Source organism: Rhinolophus hipposideros, assembly GCF_964194185.1.
Source record: "Rhinolophus hipposideros genome assembly, chromosome: 16".
Lineage (NCBI taxonomy): Eukaryota > Metazoa > Chordata > Mammalia > Chiroptera > Rhinolophidae > Rhinolophus > Rhinolophus hipposideros.
In genome coordinates, this window is record NC_138062.1 from 47,763,603 (window position 1) to 47,791,382 (window position 27,780).

At 52.7% G+C, this 27,780-nt stretch overlaps 4 protein-coding genes across 5 annotated transcripts in view; 2 read left to right on the top strand and 2 right to left on the bottom strand.

Annotated features, from left to right (window-relative positions):
• Positions 1-2,154, top strand: part of GADD45GIP1 (GADD45G interacting protein 1) — a 2,188-nt gene extending 34 nt beyond the window's left edge. Inside the window, exons 1-2 of the mRNA XM_081075756.1 lie at positions 1-419; positions 1,786-2,154. The exon at positions 1-419 is cut by the window's left edge and continues 34 nt beyond it. Of these exons, the coding sequence (XP_080931882.1) occupies positions 70-419; positions 1,786-2,104 (669 nt within the window). The 5' untranslated portion in view covers positions 1-69 and the 3' untranslated portion in view covers positions 2,105-2,154. The remainder of the gene's footprint in view (positions 420-1,785) is intronic.
• A 508-nt stretch (positions 2,155-2,662) lies between these two features.
• Positions 2,663-8,826, bottom strand: RAD23A (RAD23 homolog A, nucleotide excision repair protein). Its single transcript, XM_081075755.1, has 9 exons — positions 8,489-8,826; positions 6,978-7,139; positions 6,632-6,813; positions 6,439-6,494; positions 6,178-6,305; positions 5,833-5,911; positions 5,574-5,707; positions 3,515-3,679; positions 2,663-3,440 (listed from the first exon to the last, which is right to left on the bottom strand). Exons 1-9 carry the CDS (start codon positions 8,558-8,560, stop codon positions 3,327-3,329), a joined length of 1,092 nt encoding a protein of 363 aa, XP_080931881.1. The 5' UTR covers positions 8,561-8,826; the 3' UTR covers positions 2,663-3,326.
• A 1,928-nt stretch (positions 8,827-10,754) lies between these two features.
• On the bottom strand, positions 10,755-14,589 carry CALR (calreticulin). Its single transcript, XM_081076810.1, has 9 exons — positions 14,419-14,589; positions 13,959-14,060; positions 13,568-13,771; positions 13,039-13,133; positions 12,741-12,950; positions 12,545-12,658; positions 12,315-12,458; positions 11,643-11,735; positions 10,755-11,556 (listed from the first exon to the last, which is right to left on the bottom strand). Exons 1-9 carry the CDS (start codon positions 14,507-14,509, stop codon positions 11,353-11,355), a joined length of 1,257 nt encoding a protein of 418 aa, XP_080932936.1. The 5' UTR covers positions 14,510-14,589; the 3' UTR covers positions 10,755-11,352.
• Positions 14,590-17,401: 2,812 nt separating this feature from the next.
• On the top strand, positions 17,402-26,917 carry FARSA (phenylalanyl-tRNA synthetase subunit alpha). 2 transcript variants are annotated; one of them, XM_081076528.1, is made up of 13 exons: positions 17,402-17,735; positions 19,702-19,839; positions 19,928-20,026; positions 20,095-20,213; positions 21,144-21,236; positions 21,326-21,454; positions 21,531-21,646; positions 23,025-23,109; positions 23,199-23,298; positions 23,393-23,561; positions 23,642-23,719; positions 23,877-23,991; positions 24,653-26,917. In XM_081076528.1, exons 1-13 carry the CDS (start codon positions 17,589-17,591, stop codon positions 24,777-24,779), a joined length of 1,515 nt encoding a protein of 504 aa, XP_080932654.1. In that variant the 5' UTR covers positions 17,402-17,588; the 3' UTR covers positions 24,780-26,917. The 2 variants fall into 2 exon arrangements, with proteins under 2 accessions (XP_080932654.1, XP_080932655.1); XM_081076529.1 differs by having other exon boundaries at positions 17,563-17,735; positions 20,103-20,213.
• The last annotated feature ends 863 nt before the right edge of the window (positions 26,918-27,780 follow it).

The window sequence follows — 27,780 nt, forward strand, 5'->3', positions numbered from 1 at the left end:
CGTGGGACCTCCAGTACAGGCAGGGCCGTGGCCAGCCCGACTTGCCCGCGAGGACCCCGCACAGGCAAGATGGCAGCGCCCGTGGGGCAGGTTCGCAGCCTATTCGGGCTGGTGGCGACCCTGGGCCCAGGCTCCCGCGGCTACAGGGCACCGCCGCCCCCGCGCCGCTCGCCGGGGCCCTGGTGGCCGGACCCGGATGACCCACTGACCCCACGCTGGCAGCTGAAGCCGCGATACGCGGCCAAGCAGTTCGCGCGGCACGGGGCCGCCTCCGGGGTGGACGCCGGGTCGCTGTGGCCGTCCCCGGAACAGCTGCGCGAGCTGGAGGCTGAGGAGCGTGAATGGCACCCGAGCCTGGCGGCCATGCAGGAGTCATTGCGGGTGCAGCATATGGCCGAGGAACAGAAGCGTCAGGCCAGGTGCGTGCAGTCGGGCAGAGGCGCTGGGTTGTAGGTCGCGCCCTCCGCAGCCGAGTGGATGAACTGTAACGCGACGGTGCTTACTCCATCCAGCGTTTAAGGGCGGGGTGGGGGCGGGGGTGCATGCTGTAGATCTACGTGTTTGCACACCTAGCTGCAAAACATACTTCTGAGTTCATTTAGCCATTCAACGGCAAAACTTTACTGAGCGCCTACTGTGTGCAAGGCCTTGTACCAGGTACTGACACAGCAGGGAACAAAACAGGTCATTTCAGGTGGCGACAGAGAACCATTAGGAAGATGAAATTTGGTGAAGAGTACATGCCAGAGAGTGGCTTTGGTTTGGGACTTAAACTTGATGTTTAAGCAGAGACCTGAGTGACTGACCAGCCAGCCACGAGATCTATGGAGTGTTCTGGGTAGAGGGAACAGCTGGTGCAAAGGCCCTGAAGTATGAATCTGCTTTAAGTAACAGCCAGGCCATCATTGTGACTAAGGAAGAGTAGAAAGTGATGGGGTCTGGAATCAAGGATAGAGGTCAGACCCAAAAGCAGGTCTAAAACATTCGACTTGACAGAAATATGGAGGCAACACTGGGGGCATCAGGATGGTGTCACTTTCTGGAGGGAGGGGCTAGCCAAAGCCGGCAAGTTGGGGAAGCAGACCAAGTATGTTCCTGGTGTTTAATATTCCTGTCCTCACAACAATTCTAAGGAAGAGAGGGTTGGAGCCACCAGTCTGGAGTCACCCTGGCCATGAACAGTAGAGCTGGGATGTGAACCCATCTCCCATCTCTGCCCCATCCCGGCTGGATAACCCTGTCATGTGGCCTTAGTTCTTCCAGCTTCACCTTTCTAATTCTTAGATTAGAATCTAATCCTTAGATTAGAATATGGGGCTGTAACTGGCACCTGCAAACTCACTCACAGGATTGGAGGGAAAAGGTCCATTTCTTGCCTTCACTCTTGTGCCTAGAACTGGGCCTGGTTGGTATACAGGTGCTTGGTAATGTCTACAGGATGGAGTGAGCTGTGGGAATGGCCCGGCATGGTGTGCAGTACTCAGATGGCTCAGTAGACAGTTCAGTGAAATGTTGGGTTGACTTGGGTCTGCTCCTGGGGGTTATTGGGGCTTGGCTCTCATGCTCAAGGTCATATGTAAGTTAGTTCATCTCTCTTGCCTGTTTCTTCACTTGTCAAGGACTTCCTGACAGTGAATGACCAAGATAAGTCTTCCCAGTTTGTCATCTCCTGGGAAGAGTTGGGAGGCAAGACGTGGGCAAAGGCTTGAGGGTGGCATGTGGGTAAATAGGTATTGCTCTGGCTGGGTATCATTGCCCTCACGGCCCACCCTCCTTCCCCTGCAGGGAGCAGCTCATTGCAGAATGCATGGCCAAGATGCCACAGATGATTGAGAACTGGCGGCGGCAGCAGCAGGAGCGCAGGGAGAAGGAGCAGGCAGACAAGGAGCGGCGGGCCCGGCTGCAGGCTGAGGCCCAGGAGCGCCTGGGCTACCACGTGGACCCGAGGAGTGCCCGCTTCCAGGAACTGCTGCAGGACCTGGAGAAGCAGCAGCGCAAGCGCCTCAAGGAGGAGAAACAAAGACAGAAGAAGGAGGCGCGAGCTGCCGCAATGGCTGCCGCTGCAGCCCCGGACCCAGCAGCCTCTGTGCCACCCAGCTCCTAAACTTTGTTCTTTCTCAATAAAACCTGCTGTCGGCCATCTCCCACCCCAGAGAGCTCTGCTCTCAACTGAGTTTTCTCTCCATGTGTCCCTCCCTGGTTCCTTCCCCAAGACCTGGGACCAGGGAATCCCCCACCCTTCCCTGCTCACTTGGGGACTCTAGGCCATGCTGACTAACTGGGGCTTCAGGGTCAGAGAACCAGGGAGGAGTGGGATACAATGGGGAAATAATGGAGGAGCAGATGGCAGATGAGAAGAAGGCTTCTGTTTACCAACATTAATCTCCAGTAATTAGCCAATTACCAGGGGGAAGCATAGCCAAAACAGACTAGTGATGATGGTGGGGGCAGGGAAAAACAGCCCATCCAAGGCCAAGCTGGGGCTGGGACCCACTGCCTAGAATGAGACAGCTTCTGAGGGGGCAGGATACACTGGGAGCCCCAATGTGCAGAGGCTGACAGACACCTCTGCCTCTTGGTATTCCCAAATCGCCTGTGCCCAACTAGCCCCCAGAGCCAGACGAGCTGGAGTGGGAAGCCCCAGCAGGCACCGACCACAGGACAGGCTTTTAAAACTTTATTCACTTCAAAACCTTTATCAGAGACACGGTTCTGTTCTAGGGTGTGGGGGTGGCCTTGACCTCCAGAGCAGCTCGGATGTTACCCTTTCCCCAGGCAGGACAAACCTGGCTGCCTCCTCAGTGAAGAGATATAGGCTGGAGGCCAAGGCCAGACTGGAGGGGACCAAGGACCTCTGAGTGCTCACCCCAGATGGGAAGATTTGGGCCACTCCAATGGAGGATCAAAGTTTGGGGCTCCAGGTTCCCCTCACCCCGAAAGAGGGTAGGCAGGGGGTGGGGGGCGGTCTCGGGCTCTTCAGGGGATGGGGAAGCAAGCAGCCGCCTCTCCATCTGGCTGCAGGGAGCTGGGACAGAAGCCAAGAGGGGCCCATCTGTTGCCTCCATTCCTGCCAGCTCCTTGGAGCAGGCTGGGCTGGGCCGGGGGGTGCGGGGGACAGCTGTCTGGCCTAGGTCTTCTCAGGCCAAGATGGGAATGGGGGCCATTTCAGGAGAATACGAAGTTGGGGTGTTTTGTTTTTTTTAGGTTTTTGATTTTTTTCCACTTCTTAAATAAACATGAATATATATATATATATTTTTTCTTTTATAAAACTTTTGTGGAGTTGGGAGTAGGGTGGGAGCGGTGAGCAGCCTGGCCTCCCGGCATCACTCGTCATCAAAGTTCTGACTCAGGAGGAAGTTGGCAGCCAAGTTTTCGTTTTTTTCACAGGCAAAGTAGGCCTGGATCACTAGGCTCTCTGGGAAGCCCAGGGCCTTCAACTGTGGGAAGATGAGTAGGTATGAGCAGAGGGTACGGGCCTGCCCGCCAGTCACCCTTCAGACAGACCTCTTACCCTCTCTATAGCTTCTTTCTCCTGTGGAGTCACTTGGATGTAGTTCATCTGTGGGGCCTCCTCACCTATGGCGCCCACCTCACCTTCCACATCTGAGATGTCTGCCAGCTCCCCAGGGGGCTCGTTTAGCATCTGGATGAACTGCTCCTGGTGCCGGCTGATTTGCTGTGGGAAACAGAGCAAGGGACGGTGACCCACAGACCTTATGCCCCCTCCCCAGATGCCTATCACAGTCCTTGCTTTTTCATCCACTCAGCAAATACTGCAGGTGCCAAAAAAATGTGTACAAGCGGACACTTTGGTCAGTGTTGCTCAAGCAGTAGTTCACCGTAATCAGAAGTGTCTGGATGCTGATGGTAACCCCTTTGAGCACCTCTTGTAACTGCTTAAGTCACACGTGACTTGTATTCATCTTTTGTTACCAGTATATGTTGAGTATTACAATTTTAATAGTTCTTTTCCTTTCTTAAAATGTATATACATGTTTTTGGTACCCTCTGTATTTAGCAGGTGCCCACTATGGCTACATGGCAACACAGTGTTGGACATAGGGCCTATCCTGGTGTAGCTGAGGTTCCAGGGTGAGGAGACAGGCCATCAACAAATAAATGGGCAATTATTTACAATGTAAATACTGGTCCTGGCATACAGTAGAGCATACATTGGGCTAGGAAAGACCCTCTAGGCCAGGTGGAAAGGAAGTTTCCTCCAATCAGAGCAAATAGCAAGCGCGAGACCTAGGGGTAGGGATACATTTGTCAAATTCCAAAAACAAGATCCTTGGGGCAAACCCAAGTAAACAAAAGAAGAGGGCAGAAACAGAAAACGAGATCAGAGAGGAAGTAGGGACGAGGTCTGCTGCCTTCTAGTGCAACAGGACATCACAGTAGTCATGGGTAACTATGTCCTTTTAAAAACATTAACTCGTATGTATTCTAATACCTACAATCAGGGTTCTAACACAATGCAGTCTACTTTTATGTATGTCTGACAATTTTCCCATCAATGAAAAAAATACTTTTTTGGGTTTCTGGCTCCTGGTGGAGAATGGACGATACGAACTGTGCGGAAGCAGAGGCCTGGGCAGTGGCTAATAGGCAACCAGGTGGGAGATTAGGTATCAACCATGGAGATGAAGTGCAGGGCTGGGTTAAGATGTTCTGGAAGTAGAGCAGACATGACAGGTGATGGACGACCCCAGCAGGTCTCCAGGGCCTGGGGCTCCAGCAACCCCTTGTGGACCAAAAAGGGCTGGGAGGGTCTGTTCTGAAACCTTAGATGCCTGAACAGCACTTTCATGGAGGCGTCAAGTCAGCCATGGAACAGCATGGCATCCAGAGGTCTAGGCTAGTTACATACATTTGGGGGCCACCACAGATTGAAGGCCCCAGGACGATACGTGGGGAGGACCGAGTACAGATAAGAACAGAGGTACATAGCCTGGGCCCGCCAACGTCTGGAGGAGGTGAGCAGGAGCCAGCATAAGGGCCTGAGAAGTGGAGAGAAGCAGCAGACGACGGGTCCTGAACCCAGAGAGGCAGGCCTTCATGGAGGACCCAGAGGACCCCCCCCCCACAACCAGCGGCCACTGCCCCTCGACCTAGGAACCTTCAAGAGCAGGATGGGGTCTTGCAGAACATGATGGACCCAGAGCCAGCTGGAGCACAGCAGTCCTGGGCACTGCCATTCAACCTCGTGGACATTTATGAAGCACCAGCTATATGTGGAGCCAAGCCACAGTCAGAGCCACAAGATCCAGAGGGCAGAGCACAGGACCCAGAGGCTGGCGGCACATACTCCACCAGATGCTTGGCTACTCCAAGCCTCTGGTGTTTTCTTCCATGGGTGCGATGACAACAGTACCCACCCCACACAGGGTGGTTACATGAAACAGTATAGGTCATCAGGTCACAAGGAGCAGCACTGGGCTGTCCCACTTTCCTAGTATAGAGGAACTCCTACATACGGCACCTGGCCAGGCTTGCTCTTTGGAGCTGTGGTTCCCACAGGGGATGGGAGGTGGTGCCTACACTGGTTCCCTCTGCCCCCAGGGCCACACCTGCAGAAGCTGCGGGTTCTCCTGGCCCAGCTGCTGGAGCAGGGCAGGCAGCAGTGCCGGGTTCTGCTGAATCACTTGTCGCATGTTCTGGAACTGGGGCTGGTCCCGCAGGAATTCCAGGGGGTTCTCTCCCACTGGCAGGAGAAAGGCATATGGTTAGACCCCAGGCTGGGCTCCCAGAAGCATGGGGTTTGGGGGGGAGAGAAGTCAGATGCCTTGACAGCAGACACCCCACATGCACACATCCCGACTCACTCACCTGCTTCTGTAGCTGGCTGCTCGGACACCTGGCTCTCCTGGACAGAGCCGTGTTCCGGCTCGGGGCTCCCAGGAATTCCCTGTCAGGGCTCCTATTTAGTTCTAATGCACAGACCACCTGCTGCCTGCACATTCAGCCCTGGCAGGAGACAGGTGAGGCCTCCGCCCCGCCCTCCACAGGCCCAACCCTCTGCTCACGTCCAGCCTCCTGCAGGGAGGTTTTCCTGGCTCGAAGCATGACCCAAAGGCTTTTGGGGGCAGGTTTTACCTCCCTGACCACCTATCAGAGTGCTGAAGCCCACGTATTCCCTGGAAGCCTCCCTAGGAGGCAGCAGCCCCACCTCACCGTGAGTAGATACTCCACGGCTCGGTGGGGGTTGTTGTAGCTGGCTCTCAGGGCGGCCACGACCCGTTCCCGCTCATAGCCCATGGACATGATCTCTGTCAGCATCGTCTCATACTCGGAGCCTGTCACTGTGGAGGGAGCAGCAAGGTCTGGGTCACCCACAAGAGGGAAGGGCAGCCCCCAGGCCCTCCCAAACCCACACAAGGCCCAGCTGATGGCTGGGACACCCAGTCACTTCTGCCATGGGGACCACCCACCCACCTAACGTGGAAGCTGCGTCTTCCTCTCGCCCGCTGCTACCTGAAGAAGGAACAGAGCTGCAAATTCAAGAGAGAGAAATCGGACCCTGACTTCTGGCGGCTTGCCCTCCCCCCGGGGTGTGTGGGACCGCATATGTGGGCACTGCAATGTGCTGGAATAGGGCCCACAATGAGGTTGCTGCTCCTTGCCTTACCCTGACACAGACTCTGGGGACGTCGTGGGGACTGATTCCTCCGATGGACTCTTGTCCTCTCTGGCGGTAGGTGAGGGATGGGACATGCCTGAGGCAGGGGCTGGCGGGAAGGATGTGGAGGACTCTGGGGCAGCAGTGGGTGATGCCTCTGGGGGTACTGAGGTGCCTGGGCTGGTTTTGGCCTGAAACCCAGAAAAAAGGGAACAGGCATCAGTATCCCTATCATGCCCCAACATCCCGCCACTTCCTAGCCCCGCCCTGTTCACAACTAATCTCTCCAGGGCACACAAGCTCGTCAACTTCCCACCTAATCAACATACCCTCCCAACCAGCACACTTCACCCACCTTCGTCACCATGACAACCACAAAGTTCTTCTCATCTATGCGATAGTCCCTGATGGGGACGTCATCGCTCAGGATCTTGCCAGCATAGATGAGTTTTTGTCCAGCCACCGGGAAGGCATCACGTCCCTTCTCAGCTTCTATCTTCTCCTTTAGCACCTTCACCTGGAGGGAGGGGTACAGTCATTGCAAACCCCAAGATTCTCTCTTCCCTTCTAGTTTGGTGATTGAGGGGAGAGGCTGCAAGCCCTGACGATGGAGAGGCGAAGCTTCAGTCAAGCATGCCAGATATGAGTTCATTTGATCATCCCAACATTCAACTGAGTATTTATTGAACACTTTTAATGTGCCAGATGCTGTTTCAGGCACTAAAGACACTGCAGGGGACAAAACCAAGACTCTACTTTCATGGAGATGACGCTTAAGTGGGGAGACAAAAAAAACAAGTATATATTTCAGGTAGTGTAAAGTATAATGAAAAATAAAAGGGAGACAGGAGAGTTCCTCATTCCACACTGCAGACAGTGGTCAGTTTTTACTGAAAGCACCTAAGTTGACACAGATATCATGAATGTATATGCATCACACTTTTAAAGCCTCATAATTCTATGAGATAGATACCATTAGCTTCATTTCATATTTAAGAAAACGGAGGCACAGAAAGGTTCAGTAACTTCCCCAAACTCAAATAGTTGAGCAGGTCAAAAAACCTGAGTGTTTCCTTTTCTACAAAAAAGGGATGTCAATGTCTCCCTCACGGAGTATTGTGCAAAAAGTATCAAATACATAGTTAAGTCACTCACTAAGGCTGGTTAGGTCCTAAGTTTCTTTTCAGCTAAAAAGTCAGAATGTTTGGGCTCTAATAGGAGAAAGAACCGAATTTGAGTCCTAACTCTGCGAATACTCACTGTGTTTGTGGCAAAGTTCCTTAATCCTAGATTTCTACATGTAAAGTGGGGAGTCAAGAGTCCCCAAATGACAAGCCTGTTTTGCAGGTTTAGTAAGATAACAACAGTAACATGCCCAACGACTAGCAAAGAACAAACGGCCAACAAACACGGACCACTGAAACTCAGACCGTTTATTATCAGTATCATCGTGTTGCAGTCATCAGTCGGCATCTCTAGGCCATTACTCCCAGATTCGGCCACCAACGTCCCGAGGAGACAGACGTCTGCAAAGCTGGGAACTCAGAGATCCCCGTCCGGGAGAGCGCGACCCAACCGCGAATCTGAACCTGTAGCTCCTGCGCCCCGCAAAGGCGCTGACATTGGAGCCGGGGCCTGGCAGGCGTCCCGGGACGGGGCCTCGTCCGCAGGCCGCCCATGAGCACCACCAGAGCCGCCAGGGGCTCGGCCGGAGACCATCGTGGCGGGGATGGGAGGCGGTGGTTCCGGAATGTCAGGCAGGTTGGGAGAGCGCTATTCCCCCTGCCCCTCCCACCGGGATCTCGGCCCCCCCGCCCCCATCCCCCCCGCAGTCACTCCGCCCCCGGGCTCCAGCCTGGCTCGCACCGTCTCGTCAGGCTCCATGCGGATCTTAAAGGTCTGCTGCTGCAGCGTTTTGAGCGTGATAGTGACAGCCATGGCGGGGCCCGAGCGACGGGGCAGCCCCAGGATCTTCACACAACATGCAACTCACGCCGCCGCCATCTTAGCGCCCAGCCGCGCCGCGCGCCGACAGCTTCCGGGGCAGGCGCTGCGCGCGCCGACTATTAGACTGCGTGACCTGCGCGCCTCCTTCCCACCCACAACCTGGCTTTCGTGGGCATGCGCACAAGAACGCCCTCGGACCAGGCGCAGAGTAAGGTCGGCTCCGGGGAAGAGGAGGGTGTGTATCTCTGTGCGCGCACACTAGTCACGTGATTTCCTGTCAGTGACGCCATACCCGTTTGCGGTGACGTCATACGGCCATAAAATGGCTCCGAAGTCCCCTTTCACGCCCTCATGCGTTTAATTTCATGACGTAGAACAAAAATTTTCGTGTACTTGTTATAGATATTTGTGTTTCTCTATGAAGTCTTTGTTCACGTTCCAAGTGAGTTTTATTCTGGTCCACCACCCTGACAGGAACCTCATCGAGGCCCTGAGAGTCAAAATTACTCAGGACTGGAAAAGATACTTGGAAGGTCACGAAAAATAAAGAAATTAGAATTTTAAAAAAAAAGAGAAAATAAAAAAAGCATTTGGCTGTGGAAGCTGGAACACGGGCCATTTTGTGGACTCATTCGTTCATTCCCGCACTGGATTTTTTGGAATGATCCCTACAGTTCAAATTCTTGGGTCTCCCACCTCTGCGCTGCTCCCTCCCCAACCACTTTGTTCAGTCCTCTATACCCAGTCCGGCCCCAAAAGTATTTAAGGTGTTAACTTTCAAGGCCTGCTTACACTGAATACATACTTCTCTCCATAAGCTTGCCCTGGATACGCCAACCCTGCAGGCTTCCCAGAGGGGTGGAGCTGGGCCACGACCCAGGATGGAAGCTTGAAGGGAGCCCATCCAAAGAACAGACTTCCCAAGCCTGGCACCAAGCAGGCAGTCCCATCTCAGGCACACCCAACTGTAACCAGGTCCTGCTGCTTCTTTCTTCACTGTGTGCCAAGCCTAGAAGCTTCCACCAGGGTAGGCCAGGCCCAATTGAACTTACCTCTCCCGCAACAAGGTCATCAGCTGCAGACCACCTACTAGACTTCAGTGGCAGCTTTATGGACCCCGAGTGGGCCTAGGCCAGCCTCGGGAGCCCAGACCTTCCTCTGCCACTATCTCAGCCTCTGCACCCTCCCTTGGGGTCACCTCTCCCTTCAAGGGGTTCAAATCCCAACTTGGCCACTGAAGTCCATGGGTAAGCTATATACACCTCTGAACCTATTTCCTTGATTACAAGGACACAAGGAATAGCTTTTACCACTGGCTGGCATTAAGGTTTAAAAATTATCCAATTGTGGGGCCGGCCTGGTAGCTCAGGTGGTTAGAGCTCCGTGCTCCTAACTCTGAAGGCTGCCGGTTCCATTCCCACATGGGCCAGTGCGCTCTCAACCGCAAGGTTGCAAGTTCAATTCCTCGAGTCCCTTAAGGGATGGTGGGCAGTGCCCCCTGCAACTAAGATTGAACACGGCACCTTGAGCTGAGCTGCCACTGAGCTCCTGGATGGCTCACTTGGTTGGAGCACGTCCTCTCAACCACAAGGTTGCCAGTTCGACTCCACAAGGGATGGTGGGTTGCGCCCCCTGCAACTAGCAATGGCAACTGGACCTGGAGCTGAGCTGTGCCCTCCACAACTAACACTGAAAGGACAACTTGACTTGGAAAAAAAGTCCTGGAAGTACACACTGTTCCCCAATAAAGTCCTATACCCCTTCCCCAATTAAAAAAAAAAATTATCCAATTGTTCTACGTAGTCTTGCTCGGTGTAGAAGTACATATGATTCAGTATAGAATAGTATGAGATGGTATCTAAGATGTAGGTTTAAACCCCTGCTCCACCTCTGACTAAATTCTAGACCTGTCTTCTCATCATACTAAACTTGTATGTACCATTAGAACCAAACCTCACCAGTCTGGTGCAAGGACTCAATGAGTTGATACATGGAGTATTTGTAATGGTACTTAGTTCATCTCCCACTGCTTTGTGGGGGTAACTAGGGCCTCTGTAATCTTATGGGACACTCAGCCAACACTTTAGTGGCTGAAAAATAAGCCTTACTCAAATGTCACCCCCTAAAAATAGTGCCACTTTTGGTTCCCTAATGTCCATCCTCCCCCAGAACGGAGACACAGGAAGAAGACACAAAACTTAATTTAATAGAAATTTTGTTTGTAGTTCTTACATTCTGTATGAGCTGAGTTGGAACCCACTGCCCCACCCAGAAGTGGCCCAGTTCTGGAGGCAGGGAGAAAGGGAGGAAGTAGGGGAGGGGGGGGTCGGAGCTCGGGCCCTAGGAGCCCCATTCTTCCTCAGTGCTGGGGATCTGGGACACCACGCTCTTTTCCTGTCCCACTCTGGGATTCAGGAAGGTGAATAGATGGAATCTTGGACCTGGGGCTTCTCCTCCATACCTCCTCATGGCCCCAGATTGGAGGGGAACTAAGGGATATGGGGAGAGAAGAGACAAAGGAAGGCGAAGGGTCAAGAAAGATGAGGGCCAGAGGTGAGGGCTGAAGGAGAATCATAGACAAAAACACCAGTTCAAAAAACAAATAACAAAAAAAAAAAAAAAAAAAAAAAAGGGAGAACAAAACCAAAATCCACCCCAAATCCGAACCCGCCTGGAAAAAAAAGGAAAGTTCTCCAGTCTCATAGAGACATTATTTGGCGCGGCCGGCTCTGCGGCAGGAGCGCTCAGGCCTCAGTTCAGCCCTGGAAACGGCGCTGTTGCCCCTACAGCTCATCCTTGGACTGGCCAGCGGCAGCATCCTCCTCCTCCTCCTCGTCCTCTTTATCATCCTCTTCCTCCTCCTCTTCTTCCTTGTCGTCCTCATCATCCTTGTCTGCCTCCTCCTCCTCCTTGCGCTTCTTGTCCTCCTCCTCCTCCTTCAGCCTCTGCTCCTCGTCCTGCTTGTCCTTCATTTGTTTTTCTGCCGCCTGCACACAGACCACACACTCAGAGCCTGGCCCCCACCTGCCAGCCCTGCCTGCACCCCCAGCCCAGGACTGGACCCAGGTCCCACCTTTGTGACACCCCATGTCTCATTGCCGAACTCTTCAGCATATGCCTCGTCGTTGGTGATGAGGAAGTTGTCAAAGATGGTGCCAGACTTCACCTGGGAAGGGGAGGATGGATGAAGGGGTGGTCAGAGGGAACACTCCATGGTCCTGCCCTTCAGTTCCATAACCACTACACAATGCCACAGCCTAACTTCACAGTTAAAAAACAGACTGCTATTTCCCACCTATGTGATGTTGGGCTGGTGACTTCTCTATACCTCAGTTTCTTTATCTGTACAATGGGATCTCATCCTCTTGTTCAAATATTTTTCCAGCACCTACTATTGGCAAGTACTGTTCTTAGCACAGAGGTATATTAGTGAATGAAACAAACAAAAATTTGGTCCCCGTGCAGCTAATTTTATAAGGGACTATCTAACTACCTTCTAGGTTGTTGGGGGCAGTTAATGAGTTGGTTCACGTAAAGGTTCTTGGGGAAGTGCCAGCATAGTATGTAGAACCTCAAACAAGGCGCTGTGAGAACGCCATAGAAACAGACCAAGAAATTCTTCAAAAAAGGACAATTTTGGGGTCAGACCTACCTAGGGTTGAATCCTATCCCTGTCCCTTTCTTTCTGGGTGACCTTGAGCACTTGAGGTCCCCTAGGGATCCTCCTGTTCCCTCCATGTCTCACCTGCCAGAGGTCTAGGCCCAGCACAGCAAAGTTTTCATAAGCATAGATACTGCTATCAGGAGAGTATTCAGGGTTGTCGATCTCTGGGTGGATCCAAGTGCCCTTGTAATCTGGGTTGTCAATCTGCCGGGGCTTCCACTCACCCTGCAGAAGAAGGGAACTGGAGGTGAGCAGAGGTCAGCATGCTCCCCACTGTGTACCCCCATCCTGCTTGGGAGCCCCAGGCCCACCTTGTATTCTGGATTCTGAATCACTGGTGGTTCCCACTCTCCATCCATCTCTTCATCCCAGTCCTCGGGCTTCTTAGCATCAGGGTCAGGGATGTGCTCAGGCTTGTCCCAATCCTGAGGGTACATAAGGAGATCAGAGTCAGCCCAGCTCTCCGCCACCTCCTCCATGGTGGGGACCCCCTGCCCAAGCACCAACCTCAGGTTTGGAGTCTGTGGGGTCATCAATCTTGGCCCGCTCATCCCAGTCTTCAGGCTTGGAAGCATCAGGATCCTTTATCTTCTTAGGTGGCAAGAAGTCCCAATCGTCTTCCAGGGAGCCTGACTCCACCTGGCTGTTGTCAATCTTCACCTCGTAGGTATTATCCGGCCGAACGATCAGTGTGTACAGGTGTGTGAATTCATCATCCTGAAGAGGGCGGGAAGTAAGTGGCCCCACCCACCAGGCTGGCCTCTGAGCCTCCCCAGACAGCCATTTGTCACCACCCCAGGCACACCTTGCAACGGATATCCTTATTGATTAGCACATTCTTGCCCTTGTAGTTGAAGATGACATGAACCTTCTTGGTGCCGGGGCCACAGATGTCAGGGCCTAGGTGAGAAGCAGGTCCAGTTAAGGGCCAAACCCTGCCCACCATAGCCAGGCCCCCCGCCATTCTTCACAAAAGGAAAAACTCTTAAACTTAGGTCTGTAAAGACTCAAGAGACAGGACTCAGACCCTGACTGTCTCTAAGGGAGAGGGAGGTGGAGCCTTGAAAAAAAAAAAAATTCACGCTCTAGAATACAGTACCCTCACTTGTAAAATTGGAAAATGCCTATGTAACATCACACATATTAACAGACTTAGACCAATAACAACAATGCAATAAATTGCTGCTGTGATTATCCCCTCACCGTACCCTTCAAAGAAAAGCCTATGTGTTTCCTATGCTTTCAAGACCACCTTTCATGGGATATAAGGAACCTATGGGATCTCAGTCTCCCTCCTACTAATCAGAGGTCAGCACCAGGGTGGGGTCCCTCACCAAACATAATGTTGTATTCAGAGTCTCCGTGCATGTCTGTCTGGTCCAAACTATCTGGAAATAGCTTCACATAGCCGCCCCCACAGTCGATGTTCTGCTCGTGTTTCACGGTGAACTGCACCACCAATGTCTGGTCCTTGTTGCTGAAAGGCTCAAATCTGGTCGATAGGGCGTAGAAGCGGGCATCCTGGCTCGTCTGCAGCCCTAGCAGGGGATGGTAGTGAGGTCACAGCTGGCCCCAACCCCCAGGGAACCCTAAGAATCAAAGATACAGACGACTCTCCCCACTTCCTCCGCCTGCCCTGCTCTTGGTGATGCCCAGGCTGTGCAGTGCCTAGTACTTCCTCCAGGAAGTCCTCCTGGATCTGATGACCTATACCCAGGCTCTTACCTTTATCTTTGTCCAGATCACCGTAGAACTTGCCGGCACTGAGGACGAATTTGCCAAAATCCGTTTTGTGTTTGGATTCAATCCAGCGGTTGGTCCACCCGTCTATGGGATCAGAGGGGCAGGTCAGCGCGGCTATGCTGATTCCGCCCAACACCACCACCAAATATCTGCCAGGAGCCACAAACTGCTGCAGGCAAAGAGATCTCCCTCCCTCTTGAGTGCCCCCATCCCAACCACTAGTTTGACACCTCCAGTGGCTTAAAAGATTCTCAGGCGAACCCTAACTCCCGACGCGGGAGGCCACTGCGCCCTCCACGTTCCCCGGAGACGCGGAAAGGATAGTCTGCGGCTCTTGTCCTCGGGGACCACCGTGTTGGTCCTCAGAGCAATAATTACAGGCCACAACGCAGATCTGGGCTGGGGGGCCGGTCGCATCATCGGGGCGGCCTCGAGGCGTTACCTCCGTCTAGAAACTGCTCCTTTAAGTAGACGACGGGTTCGGCGGCAGCCAAGCCGAGAAGGCAGAGCAGCAGCGGCACAGGTAGCAGCATGGCGGGCCGAGGGGGCGGCAGAGCGCGGGCCCTTTAAGTCGTTCGTCGGACAGCACCTCTGCAGCAGGGACGGACGCTAGCTCTGGCCGCTCGCTTTTATACCCGACCGCCCCTCAAACCAACCTGGCCCTGCCTCTTGGCCCGCCCTCCACGCCTTTTCATTGGTCAATGGCCACGTTTCTGCCTTCCCATTGGGCCCGCTTCGGCTCAGCATGTTCGGCTGTGCCTCGGAACACTGGGTTCCCAGATGGCCGATTTCTATTGGCCGCACCGCTCGCCAATGAGGGTCGACCACGCGTTGTGGGGGACGCCCACCGATGGGGTAGGGGCCTCCAACTCCTCAGATCAGGTCATGTGACCACTCTTCGGCCCAACCCCGCCCTCGCGCGCGTGCATTTTTCTGGATTTGGGCATTTAAAGAACCCGCGCGAGTGCAGGTGTTACTGCGCTGGACTAGGACCCTACCCTAACCTCGTCTTCTCTCATCCTCTCCGCGGGGTGTGGTGGGCAGGGTTTTCCTAGTCTCTCTACCCTGCATTTGGGGGAATTCTCACTAGGACGCGCTGTTTCTCTCTTAGCCCTCTCCCACCCACCCCCCACAGCTGAGGCAGAGGGCACCAGAGCTCAGGGGCTGGCGTCTTGGAGCTTCACTTCACCCCGGCGCCACAGCCGTGCAGTCCAGCGGAGAGAGTGCTAGCTCTCTCTTCTGTGCGGTCCCTAGTGTCTGGTAGCCTGGTGGACTGCTGCTGTGTGAGCTGGGGCAAGTCACTTAGACTCTGAAGTCACAGGAGTTCCTGGGAGGCCAGGAGGAGCGACCCAGGGCAGCTGCTTTCAAAGTTTTTTAAGGATGGCCTGACAGACGGAAGAAAACCCAGAAGGCTCAAAGATGTAACTATAGGATTTGACTCCTAGGGAGGGATAGGATTGTTCCTTAGTTGCAGCCTCTCCTTTACCCTCCACCCCCCCTTCCAGAAAATGAAAGGGGTCGCTGCCTTGTGGTCTCCCACAAACGGCCTGGCTTTTGCAATTAAACGGCTAAAGACGAGAGGGCAGGGGGTTCCGTTAAACGGGAGGGGAAAAAAGAGACAGATGGTGGGGAAGATAAGGTCCAAGGGAGAGCGGTAGGACCCCTGAGTCTAGAGGCTTCTTCTGAAGCCAGAAACCATGTGACTAACAGTATGGTACACCAGCTCCCTGCCTCAAGTCTGCAGGAAAGAGGAAGGAGGGCTGCGGTTTTCCCAAACGGAGCAAACAAGCCCTAGACCTGGGAACTTGGGAGTGGCCTGCAGAAGGGAGGAAGGGACGGAATGCTGGCAAAAGATTGAGGAGGTGATACTTCCACACTAGTGATGAGAACTCAGAAAAGGGAAGCAGGAGGAGTCTTGGAGAAGTTGGGATTCTGACCCTTCCCCCAGGCAGTATCCGGTATGGCCCAACTTGGCCCCCCTTATGAGGAGCCCCCAATCTAGGATGATCACTTCAGGCCTGTCACTGACCCTCCTGCCTTCCCTCCCTTCAACCAAGTGTCATGGACACATGGGTTTGGTGCTTCCTGCCTGAGGGTAGACGCTTGTCTTGTTCACTTTACCATCCCTTGGTGTCTCAAGCAGCACCTGGCACACAACAGGCTGAAAACCTATTTGATCTGTGACAGAAGGAAGGACTCTTGAGGAAATTAAACAAAAATGAGGAAAGTGAAGGAACAAAAGGGATTTTGAGGAATGCATTCTGAAATTTTTTTTTATCAGGACTTCACTGTACGGTCGGGATTAGGGGATATTAGTAACCTCGTTTTCTAGGCTCAAATAACAATTGTAATGGTTAAATGAGTAAATGCATACTGCTTAGAATAGTGCCTGACACACAATCCACATGCAATTTAGTATTAAATACTGCGTACATGCATAGGCATTATTTCACTTAATTCTCACAATAACCTGGGCTCATATTATCTACATGCAGATGAGGAAACTGAAGCATGGGAAGATTAAGAGATTTGGCTGAGTGACATAAATGGCAGATCTGGGATTAGAATGTATTTCTGCTATCTAATATAGTCTCCACTCACCACATGTTACTATTGCCCATTTGAATTTCAAGACAATATGAAAAAAGAGGGTAAAATATTTCATTAGTAATTTTATATCAAGTGTTTAACTGATAAATGGATATATCAGAATTGGTAAGTTCTTCATATTAATTTCACCCATTTTGTTTTTAATGTTGCTGCTAGAAAATTTTAAATTACATTAATGTCTCACATTATACGAGTGTATCTGTATGCCAGCGTTGGTTTAGACCATGCGTTATTGCCCTGACATTGATCTCAAAGCATGGGTAGGAGGTTGGGTGGGATCTGGGGTGTTTATAATTTCTGACTCCATCTCCACCAGCTTCTTGTACAACCATAGGCAAATCATATCACCTTCTGAGCCTTAGTTTCCACATTTGTTACATAGCGATTATACCAGTATCTACATCATAAAGTTTTGGGGAAAATGAAATCACACACCTGCGCTACTTAACACTGGACCGGGCACACGGGTTAATGTTCATACAGGTTAGATGCTACTTGGACTGTAACTATTATTAGGAGAGTCCCTTTCCTATTTATAAATAGGGATGGATGGTCCCTATCCAACCTCCCTTTGAAAATTTAAAAGTAGCTGGTATCAGTAGAATGACTATCTCTGGAGCCCACCACCCTCAGCCCTTCCATAGGGTAAGAGAGAATCCCAGAAGGGTGAAGGGCTCCAAAGCCCAGAGAGGGGAGAAGTCCAAGGTCATACAGCCCGCTGCAGCTGGAGCTAAATGAAACTTAAAAACAACGCTGTAATTCCATCCTTGAGGTCACCAATTTGACTTCTCACGTCAAACAGACACCACTAGTGCAGCCAAGGCAGAGGTAAGGTGAGTCCCTTCCACCCTTTGAGGCCCATTGACACACTCAAGATGGCGAAGCCCTGAGCCCTGAAACACAGACCACCACATTCAAGATGGCGGGACACGCTTCGGCGCCGGTTCCGTTTCCGGTGGCTCTAGCCCCGGCCGGTACACGCGGAGCGCGCTGGGAGTAGCGATGGCGGACGGTCCGGTGGCGGAGGCATTGCTGCGGCGCCTGGAGGCGGCGGACGGCGGCCTGGACAGCGCGGAACTGGCGGCCGAGCTGCGTGTGGAGCACCAGGCCCTGGTGGGCGCCGTGAAGAGCCTGCAGGCCTTGGGCGAGGTGAGCCGGACCCGTGATGCCTGGCCTCCTGGCTCTGGCACCTGCAGTTCCCGTGTCAGGAGGGCCCTGACTCCAGGCCATACTGTCTGAGCCTGCGTAGGGGTAACTGTATGTGTTCATTTCGGGGTGTGCAGGCGGGGAATCAGGAACGAGTGAGCGCCCCGGGCGCACAGACGTTCCTCATGCAGGAGCCGTCTGTTAAGGACATGGTTAACGTGGTGGTGGTTACGATGGTGGACAAAGAAGACCCGGTCGCCACCCTCACGGAGATTGCGGTCTGATAGGGAAGACACTCAAGTGACCAGAGTGATGGAGGAAGCACAGGGAACCCAGAGGTGACAGCTGACGCAGCCATGGGGGTGAGGGAGAGTGTCCCAGAGGAGGTGACAGCTGAGTCGGATCTCTGCACTGAGGAGGAAAACCCTAGCGCTTTAGGGATCCATTGGGAGTTGGGGGTCAGGAGGTGAGAAAGACCGCAGAGCCAGAATTTGCAAGGCCTTGTAGCTCCCTCACAGGGATACCGGGGAGCCATGGCAGGAGCTGGATGGAGCTAGTCAGATGTGTGTGCTGCTTACATGACTTTTGGAAAGAACTGGCAGGGGGAGGATTGGAAACGAGGGACCAGGGCAGAGGCTGGCACATCCCCAAACTACAGGGCATGGTGTCTGGCTGTCGGGAGGCAGCTAGAATGGAGAGGTGATTCAGGAGGGGGTATGAAATGAGATTCATGGCCAGGCAGGGGGAGCACAGATGAAGCCCCGCCTTCTGCCTTGGGTAAGTGAAGCATGAGGGAGCTACAGGAGGAGGATGCTGACAGGCCTGTGGACCACCCGGGAGGCCAGATCCAGGAGGCAAAGACTCAGAACACAGATCTGGGCTCTTCATGCATGAAGCTCATGTTCTGTGTCCCACTCTGTTCTCAACTTTATTTATGATTCGTTCCTTACCATAACCCTAGAACGATGGCAGTGTTATTACTCCTATTTGGCAGATGTGACCACTCCTGAATACTTGGTCAGTGTCACTAGAAGGGACAGGCAAACTTGGATTTGCAATTAGGCTCTCATGGACAGCAACAGCAACAAAAGAAATTAGGTGTCGGGCTGCAGAGCCCAAGGTTGTCAGTGAGGGAAAGGGATTGAAGCTATGGTGTGTGGGGTGACAGTATCTTGATCGATGTGAAATTGACGTTTGTGTAGGTCACAGAGGGTTAAACAATGGCTGCTTAATGTGGTTCACTCTAATGACGATGATGGTAATAGTAGTAGTTAGAATTTACATAGCATTTGCTGCATGTTAAGTACCATATATCCTTTCTCGTGTGTTAATCCAGTTACTTCTCAAAACAGCTCTTGGAGGTAGATCCTACCACACTCTGCTCTCATGGATAGGAAAACTTTGATCAAGGACATTAAGCACGAAGTCACGAAGTGAGTGAGGGGTGGAGCAGAGCTGGGAATTAGAACGAACGGAGCAACTAGGACCTGTGGACCCCACCTAGCCTTGCCGCTGTCTGCGTGACCTGAACCTGTCCTCATTGGGGAGCCTCAGGTTTCCTTGTGTAATGTGGACCTTTGGGGCACTTCTCTGCCACGTCGGGCCCTGAGACGCAAATGCATACACGTGGAGATGTCAATCCACCTGAGACCTTAAGTAAATCTTCTCCAAGTTAAAAAAAAAATCTTTCCTAGGTTCAAAAGTGATAGAAAGAATGTGTTCTCTGCCAGGTAACGTCTTTAGTACTTTAATTCAACTTGGAAGTTAGAACCATATTTATCATTATCCCTGTGTCTAGAAGGGAAACTCAACAAGAGGAGCTCACTCGGCTCCGGAAGTGCTGCAGCTGCGATGTAAAGCTAGCTAGTTAGCTTCAGTGGTTGTGCTTTATGTTGGCCCCAGTGCTGCTGCGGCAAGGGTGTGCCTGGCTCTGAACCCTGTCCTCTCCTATGTCCCCTTTTCCCTGCAGATCATCGAGGCTGAGCTCCGCTCCACCAAGCGCTGGGAGCTTACAGTCGAGGGCGAGGAGATTGCCCGGGAAGGCAGCCATGAGGCCCGGGTGTTTCATAGCGTTCCCCTGGAGGGCCTGGCCCAAAGCGAGCTCATGGTAGGGGCTGGGAGGCGGACAGGTCCTAGGGAGGTGATGGGGTGAAGGCAGTCCTCATGCACCCCTCACTGCAGCCTTGTTTTCCCAGCGACTGCCCAGTGGCAAGGTGGGCTTCAGCAAGGCCATGTCCAACAAGTGGATCCGCGTGGACAAGAGCACTGCTGATGGGCCCCGGGTGTTCCGAGTGGTGAGTCCCTGCGGGTGGATGGGTGAGCCCCTGGTCCTCACAGTCCCTCATGCCCATCATTACAATAGGTGGACAGTGTGGAGGATGAGGTACAGCGGCGGCTCCAGCTGGTCCGGGGCGGACAGGCCGAGAAGCTGGGTGAGAAGGAAAGGAATGAGCTCAAGAAGAGGAAACTGCTGACGGAAGTGTGAGTGGCTGCCACTCCCAGGCTCAGACCCATGTCACCTGTGTGGCCCTGGGATAGGGGGAGGGAAGGGAGAGCCACTCTCCCTACCTGGGCCTCGGTGCTCTCAGTCGCCTCCCAGCTTCCCTTCACATTGTGGTTGTCAAGCACACAGGCCAGACACATGCCACCTCAGGGCTTTGGCACATGCTGTGCCTTCTGCCAAGAATGATCTTTCTACTAATCTTCAAGGCAGGCCCTGGCATGCAACCTCTGCTCATGTGTCGCCCTACAGGGGCCACCTTTTCTCCCTGTGAGTTCCACAAAAGCCGTTCAATCCTAGTCTCTGTCTCTTGCTCCCTGTTTATTTCCTTCACAGTCCTAAGTACTATCTAATATTGATTGAATGCTGGGACCTGGACAGGCTGGGTTCTCTGCTCACAGGGCTGATGTCCCCTTCGAGTAGACACCAAGTGGACGCAGGCTGCCTGATCCAAGTTCTGGCTCTGCCATTTACTAGCTCTGTGACCTTAGCCAAGTAACCTGATTTTTCTGAGCCTCAGTTTTTCATCTATAAAATGGCCCCTTTCACAAGATTGTGGGGCAACTTCAGCGGAACAGAGCCTTTCATAGAATAACATTTACCTAAACTTTACCTATTAGTTAAAACAAATAACAAAACTTTACCTATTATTACTTTCAGCTGTATGCTTAGTGCTTTGAACAGGCCCTGGCGCACGGTAGGCTCTCAATAAGTGTTGTTGAATGAATAACTGAATGAACACAGGACGTAGGTAGGAGGCAAATAAAAGGATTTCAGGTGACAATAAATGTCAAGAAGGAAATAAAGCAATGTGACTTGGTGGGTGGCATTGGGGCAGCATCAGAGGGGAGATCAAGGGAAGCCTTTTAGAGGAGGTAACAGTGGTGTCCCCTCCCCTCCTCTGGCCACAGAACCCTGAAGACCTACTGGGTGAGCAAAGGCAGTGCCTTCAGCACCAGCATCTCTAAGCAGGAGACCGAGCTGAGCCCAGAGATGATCTCCAGGTAGGGGTGGCCCCAGGGTCGGGGGTGAGGGTGGGGGTGGGGATGGGCACCCCCCACCAGGCCAATGTACCCTGCGTCCCCACCCACAGCGGCTCCTGGCGGGACCGGCCCTTCAAGCCCTACAATTTCTCGGCCCACGGCATCCTCCCCGACAGTGGCCACCTGCACCCCCTGCTCAAGGTCCGCACCCAGTTCCGGCAGATCTTCCTGGAGATGGGGTGAGCATCGGACCGGGGGTGGGGCCAGGCCAGCCACTGGGCACAGGCAGGACAATCAGGCCAAGTCTCCCACCAGGTTCACCGAGATGCCTACTGACAACTTCATTGAGAGCTCCTTCTGGAACTTTGATGCGCTCTTCCAGCCCCAGCAGCACCCGGCACGCGACCAGCATGACACCTTCTTCCTGAGAGGTGGGTAGGCCCCACTGTGCCCTCAGAGGTACCAGGCCCAGGCAGAACCTTTCGGTTGGTGTATCATTTCACAGAATAAAGTCCATTATCTTCAGTATGGCTGACAAGGCCTGTGTGAGCTGATCACATCAACCTCTCTAATGTGCTCCTTCCACCTGCCCTCCTGCCCGCCTCAGGGGCTTTGCCTGTGCTGTGCCTTCTGCCGAGAACTATCGTCTCCCACATCGTCGTGGTGGGCTCCAACATGCATGTGTCACCTCAGAGAGGCCACCCTGATGTGTCTTTTTCCCCTTGAGTTTTAAAAGCCTCTCACCCTCAGTCTTCAACCTTGGTTCCCATTTCTCTCTTTTTTTCGCAGTTCTTAGTACTGTCTGAAATGGATAGATTTTCCACAATGGTTGTCTCCCCTGCCAGTAGGCAGGCAAGTGACGCCATTAGGTGCCCGTTCCCTGGCTGGGAGCCACAGCATTATTGCCACCGTCATTGCTGTGGGTGTGGAACCCCAAACTTATGAAGCACTCACTACGCACTAGTCGCTGTTCTAATCTTCCTGCCAACTATAGGAAGTTGTACTGTTAGCCCCTTTTACAAGTGAAGAAACAGGCTCAGAAAGAAAACAAAGTTTGCCCAAGGTCACACAGCTTGTAAATGGTGGAGCCCGGATTCGATGTCAGGCTTTTCAGGCACCCCAAAATCGTGTCTCTGGAAGGGCATCTTAAGAATTTACACATTCGTGCAACAAATGTTCACGGAGGCCCTGCTATGTGCCAAGATCTCTGTTAAACACCTGGGTCACAGCCATGAACTAGACAGAAGTCCTTGCCTGGTGAGACCTGCATCCTGGTGGGGTAGCCGTGTATGAATTCCTGGGCACACTGTAAGTGTTGTAATGCCAGCTGGTGGTAAATGCAATGGGAAAATCTGCTGTGGTGGGGAGGGGCCGTCAATTTAAAGTAAAATATTTACTTAAATCAAGACTGAAGGAGGTGGGGGAGGAAGCTATATCTGGGGAAGGGAAGTACAAGGCAGAGGGAATGGCCAGTGCAAAGGCCCTGAGGCTAAAACATGCCTGGTGTGCTCATAGGTCAGTTGGGAGGCCTGTGACTAGAGGGAGTAATGAGTTAGCAGTGAGAGGGATGAGAGCCGGGAGTTGACCAGGAATAACAGAAAGGACTTCGACTTTGGCTCTTTCTCCCAGTGAGATGGGAACTATGGAAGGTTCCACGCAGAGAGGGTTGTGACTGGGTTAGGTGTTCCCAGGTGCCCTATGGCTGTGATGGGCGAGAGCAGGAGCTACACCTGTCACTATTTGTCCTCTGTGCGGTGGCTGTTTGAGAAATGCTCCTTGACTAACCAGATGATGTTCTGTCCTGTCCAGATCCTGCTGAGGCCCTGCAGCTCCCCATGGACTACGTCCATCGGGTCAAGCGGACGCACTCCCAGGGTGGCTACGGCTCTCAGGGGTGAGGCAGGACCAGGACTTTGGGGTGTCAGAGGGAAGGAGGTTGGGGCCCCGAGGGCATCAGCATGGACTTCGGATTTCCTCCTGAAGGTACAAATACAATTGGAAGTTGGACGAGGCCCGGAAAAATTTGCTTCGGACACATACCACAGCGGCCAGTGCCCGTGCCCTCCATCGCCTGGCTCAGAAGGTGCAGCTAGGCCTGGCAGTGCGGGGGACGGGGAGGGGACTGTTATACTGACCTTCTGACCCATGCCCTGGCCTTGCCCGTCTATCACTCCCAGAAGCCCTTCACACCAGCCAAGTACTTCTCCATTGACCGTGTGTTCCGAAATGAGACCCTGGACGCCACACACCTGGCCGAGTTCCACCAGATCGAGGGTGTTGTAGCTGACCACGGCCTCACCCTGGGCCACCTCATGGGTGTCCTGCGGGAGTTCTTCACCAAGCTTGGTGTGCAGGCAGGCCGGGGCAGGCAGGGTTGGTGGGGCCTCGGCAGTATACTTGGGTCACCAGCCTTATCCTGCACCCAGGTATCACCCAGTTGCGCTTCAAGCCGGCCTACAACCCCTACACAGAGCCCAGTATGGAGGTGTTCAGCTACCACCAAGGTCAGGATGGGACCCAGTGCTGGGGTAGGAAGGGAGATCTCAGGCTACCCTCTCTCAGCCGGGGTTCCATTACTGCCAAGCCCACACCCCGCCTCCTGAGCTCACTGCCAGGCCCAGTATTACCCACATAAGCCACCCCATCCTTCTGCCCCCACAGGTTTGAAGAAGTGGGTGGAGGTTGGGAACTCCGGGCTGTTCCGCCCTGAAATGCTGCTGCCCATGGGGCTCCCCGAGAATGTGTCAGTCATTGCCTGGGGCCTCTCGCTGGAGCGGTGAGTGTCCAAACCACTTAGGGTATCTGGCTACCTCACTCAGGTGACTTGCCAGGCGTTCAGACCTTTAGTACCATCCATCCATTCATTCATTGACAAACTTTAGTGAGTGCCTGCTGTGGATTCTGTCCTATGCTGTGAATAAACAGCACACATCCCTGCCTCCACGAAGCTAGGGTCCTAGTGGAGTGAGAAGAACGATAAGTAAATTCAACAAGTAATACCTAGAGTGTGTCTGAGAGCAGTACCTGTTATAGAGGAAACTCAGCAGGAAGGGCTAAGGAGAGGAGGTTGTCAGGGAAGGCCTCAGAGGAGGTGACACTTTGCTCATTCACCTGAGCAAAGACGAAGTGAATGAAGGAGTGAGCTGGGAAGATTTCTGGGGAAGGGAGTGCCAGGCAGAAGGAACTGCCAGTGCAAAGGCCCTGAGGCTGGAGTGTGCCTGCTGTGTTTGGAGTGAGGAGGCCATTGTAGCGGGAGTGAGGGGGGAGACGGAGTAGATGTGGGTGGGGAGGCGATAGGACAGAGCATGCAGGGTCTTGTGGGCCATGGGGAGGACTTGAGCTTCTACTCTGTGGAAGGTGGGAGCCCTCAGAGAAGTTTTAACAGAGGAGAACAGGACCTGACTTAGTGTTAAACTTTGTCTCCTCTCGTCCTCAAGCCCTACGATGATCAAGTACGGCATCAACAATATCCGGGAGCTGGTAGGCCACAAGGTGAACCTGCAGATGGTGTATGACAGCCCCCTGTGCCGCCTGGATGTCGGAGGGGGCTCCCTGAAGACATAGGAGACCACGTGACATGGGCTGCCATGGACAGGCCACTCTCCCCGAGCCCCTGCTGCCCAACCCCTTTGCATCCCTGGCCAGTGAACCCCTTGTATTTATGAGGCCTCTGTGAGGCCATCCCCCTAACCCTAGTATCTTCTCCCCACCCACCCCAGAGTCCCAGGGTCAGGAGAGCAGGTAGCACAGTTCGTTCTGATATCTACCTATGAGGGTGGGCCCTGGGGAGCCCTGCACATGGCTACTCGCTAATAAAGTGGGCAGTTGCCCTCATCTGGTGCCTTTCCTTAGAGGTGGAGGGGTCTTGTCGGATTTCCCCAGGTCAGAATGCTACTTGATGGGGAACCTGGTGATAGTGTGAAGGGTCATGGGTTAGGGGTCTTGGATTATTGGGCCTCCTGGCCAGGCTCAGTCAGATCCCCTCCCCTCCAAGGACGGTGAGCTCTGTCGAGCATTTACTGATCACCTATGGTGCCAGGCCCTCTTCTAAGTGAATGAAACAGACCCCTGCCCCTCTGGGAGGGACATTTCGGAGGGCAAGCAAGCTAAGCTTTTAAAAGCTGCCCCCCCAGAAAAAGACTTTTTAGACCATTTTTAGGTTTACGGCAAAATTGAGTGGAAAGTGGAGATTTCCCAATGACCCCTGCCCCCACCACACAGCACAGCTCCCCCATCAACATCCCCACTCGAGTGGTGCATCTGTTAGAACTGACGAACCTACACTGACACATCACCACCCATGGTCCTTAGATTACATGATGGTTAACTGTGTTGTACATCCTATGGGTTTGGACAAATGGATGATGACATCATTATGGTATTATACAGAGTATTTTCACTGCCCTGAAAGTCATCTTCAGGTATTACACCTGTTCATCCCGCCACACCCTCCCCAAACGCCGCTCTTTAAAAAAATTCTTGTAAGGATTTCAGATGAGCCCAAAATAAGGCTCCAGGAGCCCAGCACTCCTATTAAACAGTGGTTGGGATCTCACATTTGAGCTTCAGCGCCCATATGTTTCTGTGGAAGTATATTAAAGCAAATTCCAGCTGCCATTGCCACTCGCCCCAGTCTTAAGGGGTAGTGCATTTTTGGAAATGTAGACACTGGCACACCCAGCAAAGTTGACCGCTGAGGCCATGGGCTTCACTGGAGCCAGGGCCCTGTGGGCACCAGTCTCCCAAGGGCACTTCAGTCAAATTTTGTTTTCCCCCTGCCGTTCTTCTGCCTCCCCCCCCCACTCCAGCTCAATCTGTTGTTTCTCAGACTGGTTGTGTAGGACACAGCTCCCTGGCCCATTCTGGTATTATGAGCCTTGCGCTCCCCGCCCCAGCTGAAGCAACCTGTCACCAATGGTCAGTGGGCCGTTCACAGGAGCTCACGCTGGCTGCCAGCTGCTCACGGACTCATGGCAGCACACGGTAGCCCACAGCCCTGTGGCAGTTCACACCAACCTCTGGCTGCTCACAGCAGCCCAGCTCCAGCGACAGCTGTTGTTCACAATCTTAGCTGTAGAGGGCGCAGCTCACTGGCCCAGGTGGGAATCCAACTGGTGACCTGGGTGTTAGGAGCACAGTGCTCCAACCACCTGAGCCACTGGGAGCCCCCAGTCAAATCTTTTTATTTAAAGTAATTCAGTCATGCAGAAAAATCCTGACTCATGCAACAAATGCACACTTCCTGCCAGCGCTCACTGTTCATAAAATGAAGTCTCGTGGGCAAAGTTGACTTAGGTTCATACCTCTGGAGCTGACATGGGGAGGACACATGGGAAACATGATAAAGAAATGGAGGGGGTAAAGGCCTTACTGAAAAACAAAGGCAGCTGAGTAGGGTGGAGAATATAAAATAAAGCATAATACAACAAGCACCTGGGAGTCCACCCCATTCCCCGTTCGATAGAATCTAAACATAAACTATAGCACTTGCTTTGGATCTTTTTAGGCCTAAGTGACCGATGGGTTTGAAGACCCTGTGGGCTTATCCTAGTTCCTTTCGCCCCCACCCTGCTGAGAATTTGGTATTCATCATTCTCATGTTTTAACATTTTTACTACCTGTATGTATGATTTTCACAAGACATTTCATTTTTCGCATTTTTAAAAGTTATACAAATGGTGCGCTATAAAAATCATCCTGCATCTTGTGTGTTGCTCTTATTTTGGTTCTGTATGCTTATGTTTGTGTGTGCATGCTGAACAATAAGCCTTTGAGATTTTTCTTGGTAGATAATCCTCCAACCTTCAAATCTGATGCTACAGGAAGATGTATATTGTTTTAACTTGTGGCTTTGTCACGAAATACTAACATAGTTGCTGTTTATTAAACTCTTGGTATGTCCCAGAGGTTTTATCCCTGAAACCCTTACAATAGGCTGCTGTTTCAGATCCTATCACCTTGGTAGTAGATGAAGATGTGTTTTGAAAGTGAGTGGCAATTTTACAATCATCGTTGCAGGTAAGAGAGCCCAGGTTCAAATCCGTATCATCCAGAATATAGGTGTCCAGATGTGTGCCCTAGTGTGTGTGGCCCAGGACACAGCCCCTCACATAAGGGCTGAGCAATGTGAACGGATTCCCACTGCCCCTCCACATTGAACAGTGACAGGTTTCCCAAAGAGAACTCCCTCCACCTCCTCCCCAGTCGATTGGAATAAAATCCCAACCCTTCACCCAAGCCCGCACGCTAACCCCTGCCCAACCACTGCCTCCCCCAATCCCTGCTCTCTCTCCCCAACAGACCTCCTGGCTCCTTCTCAGAGTTTGCTCCTACCTCAGGGCCTTTGCACACACCTATTCAAATCTTTTGCCTATTTTTGAATTGGGTTGTGTGTCTTATTGACCTGCGAGAGTTCTCTGTAGATGCTGGTGCAAGTTCTTAGATTTATATTGTGCAAATATTTTCTCCTTGTCTGTGGCTCCTAGTGTGCCAACAACAATGTTACTATTAAGGTATTATTATTACCATTATTATTAAGGGATATTGGTCCACCTCTGTAAGGGCC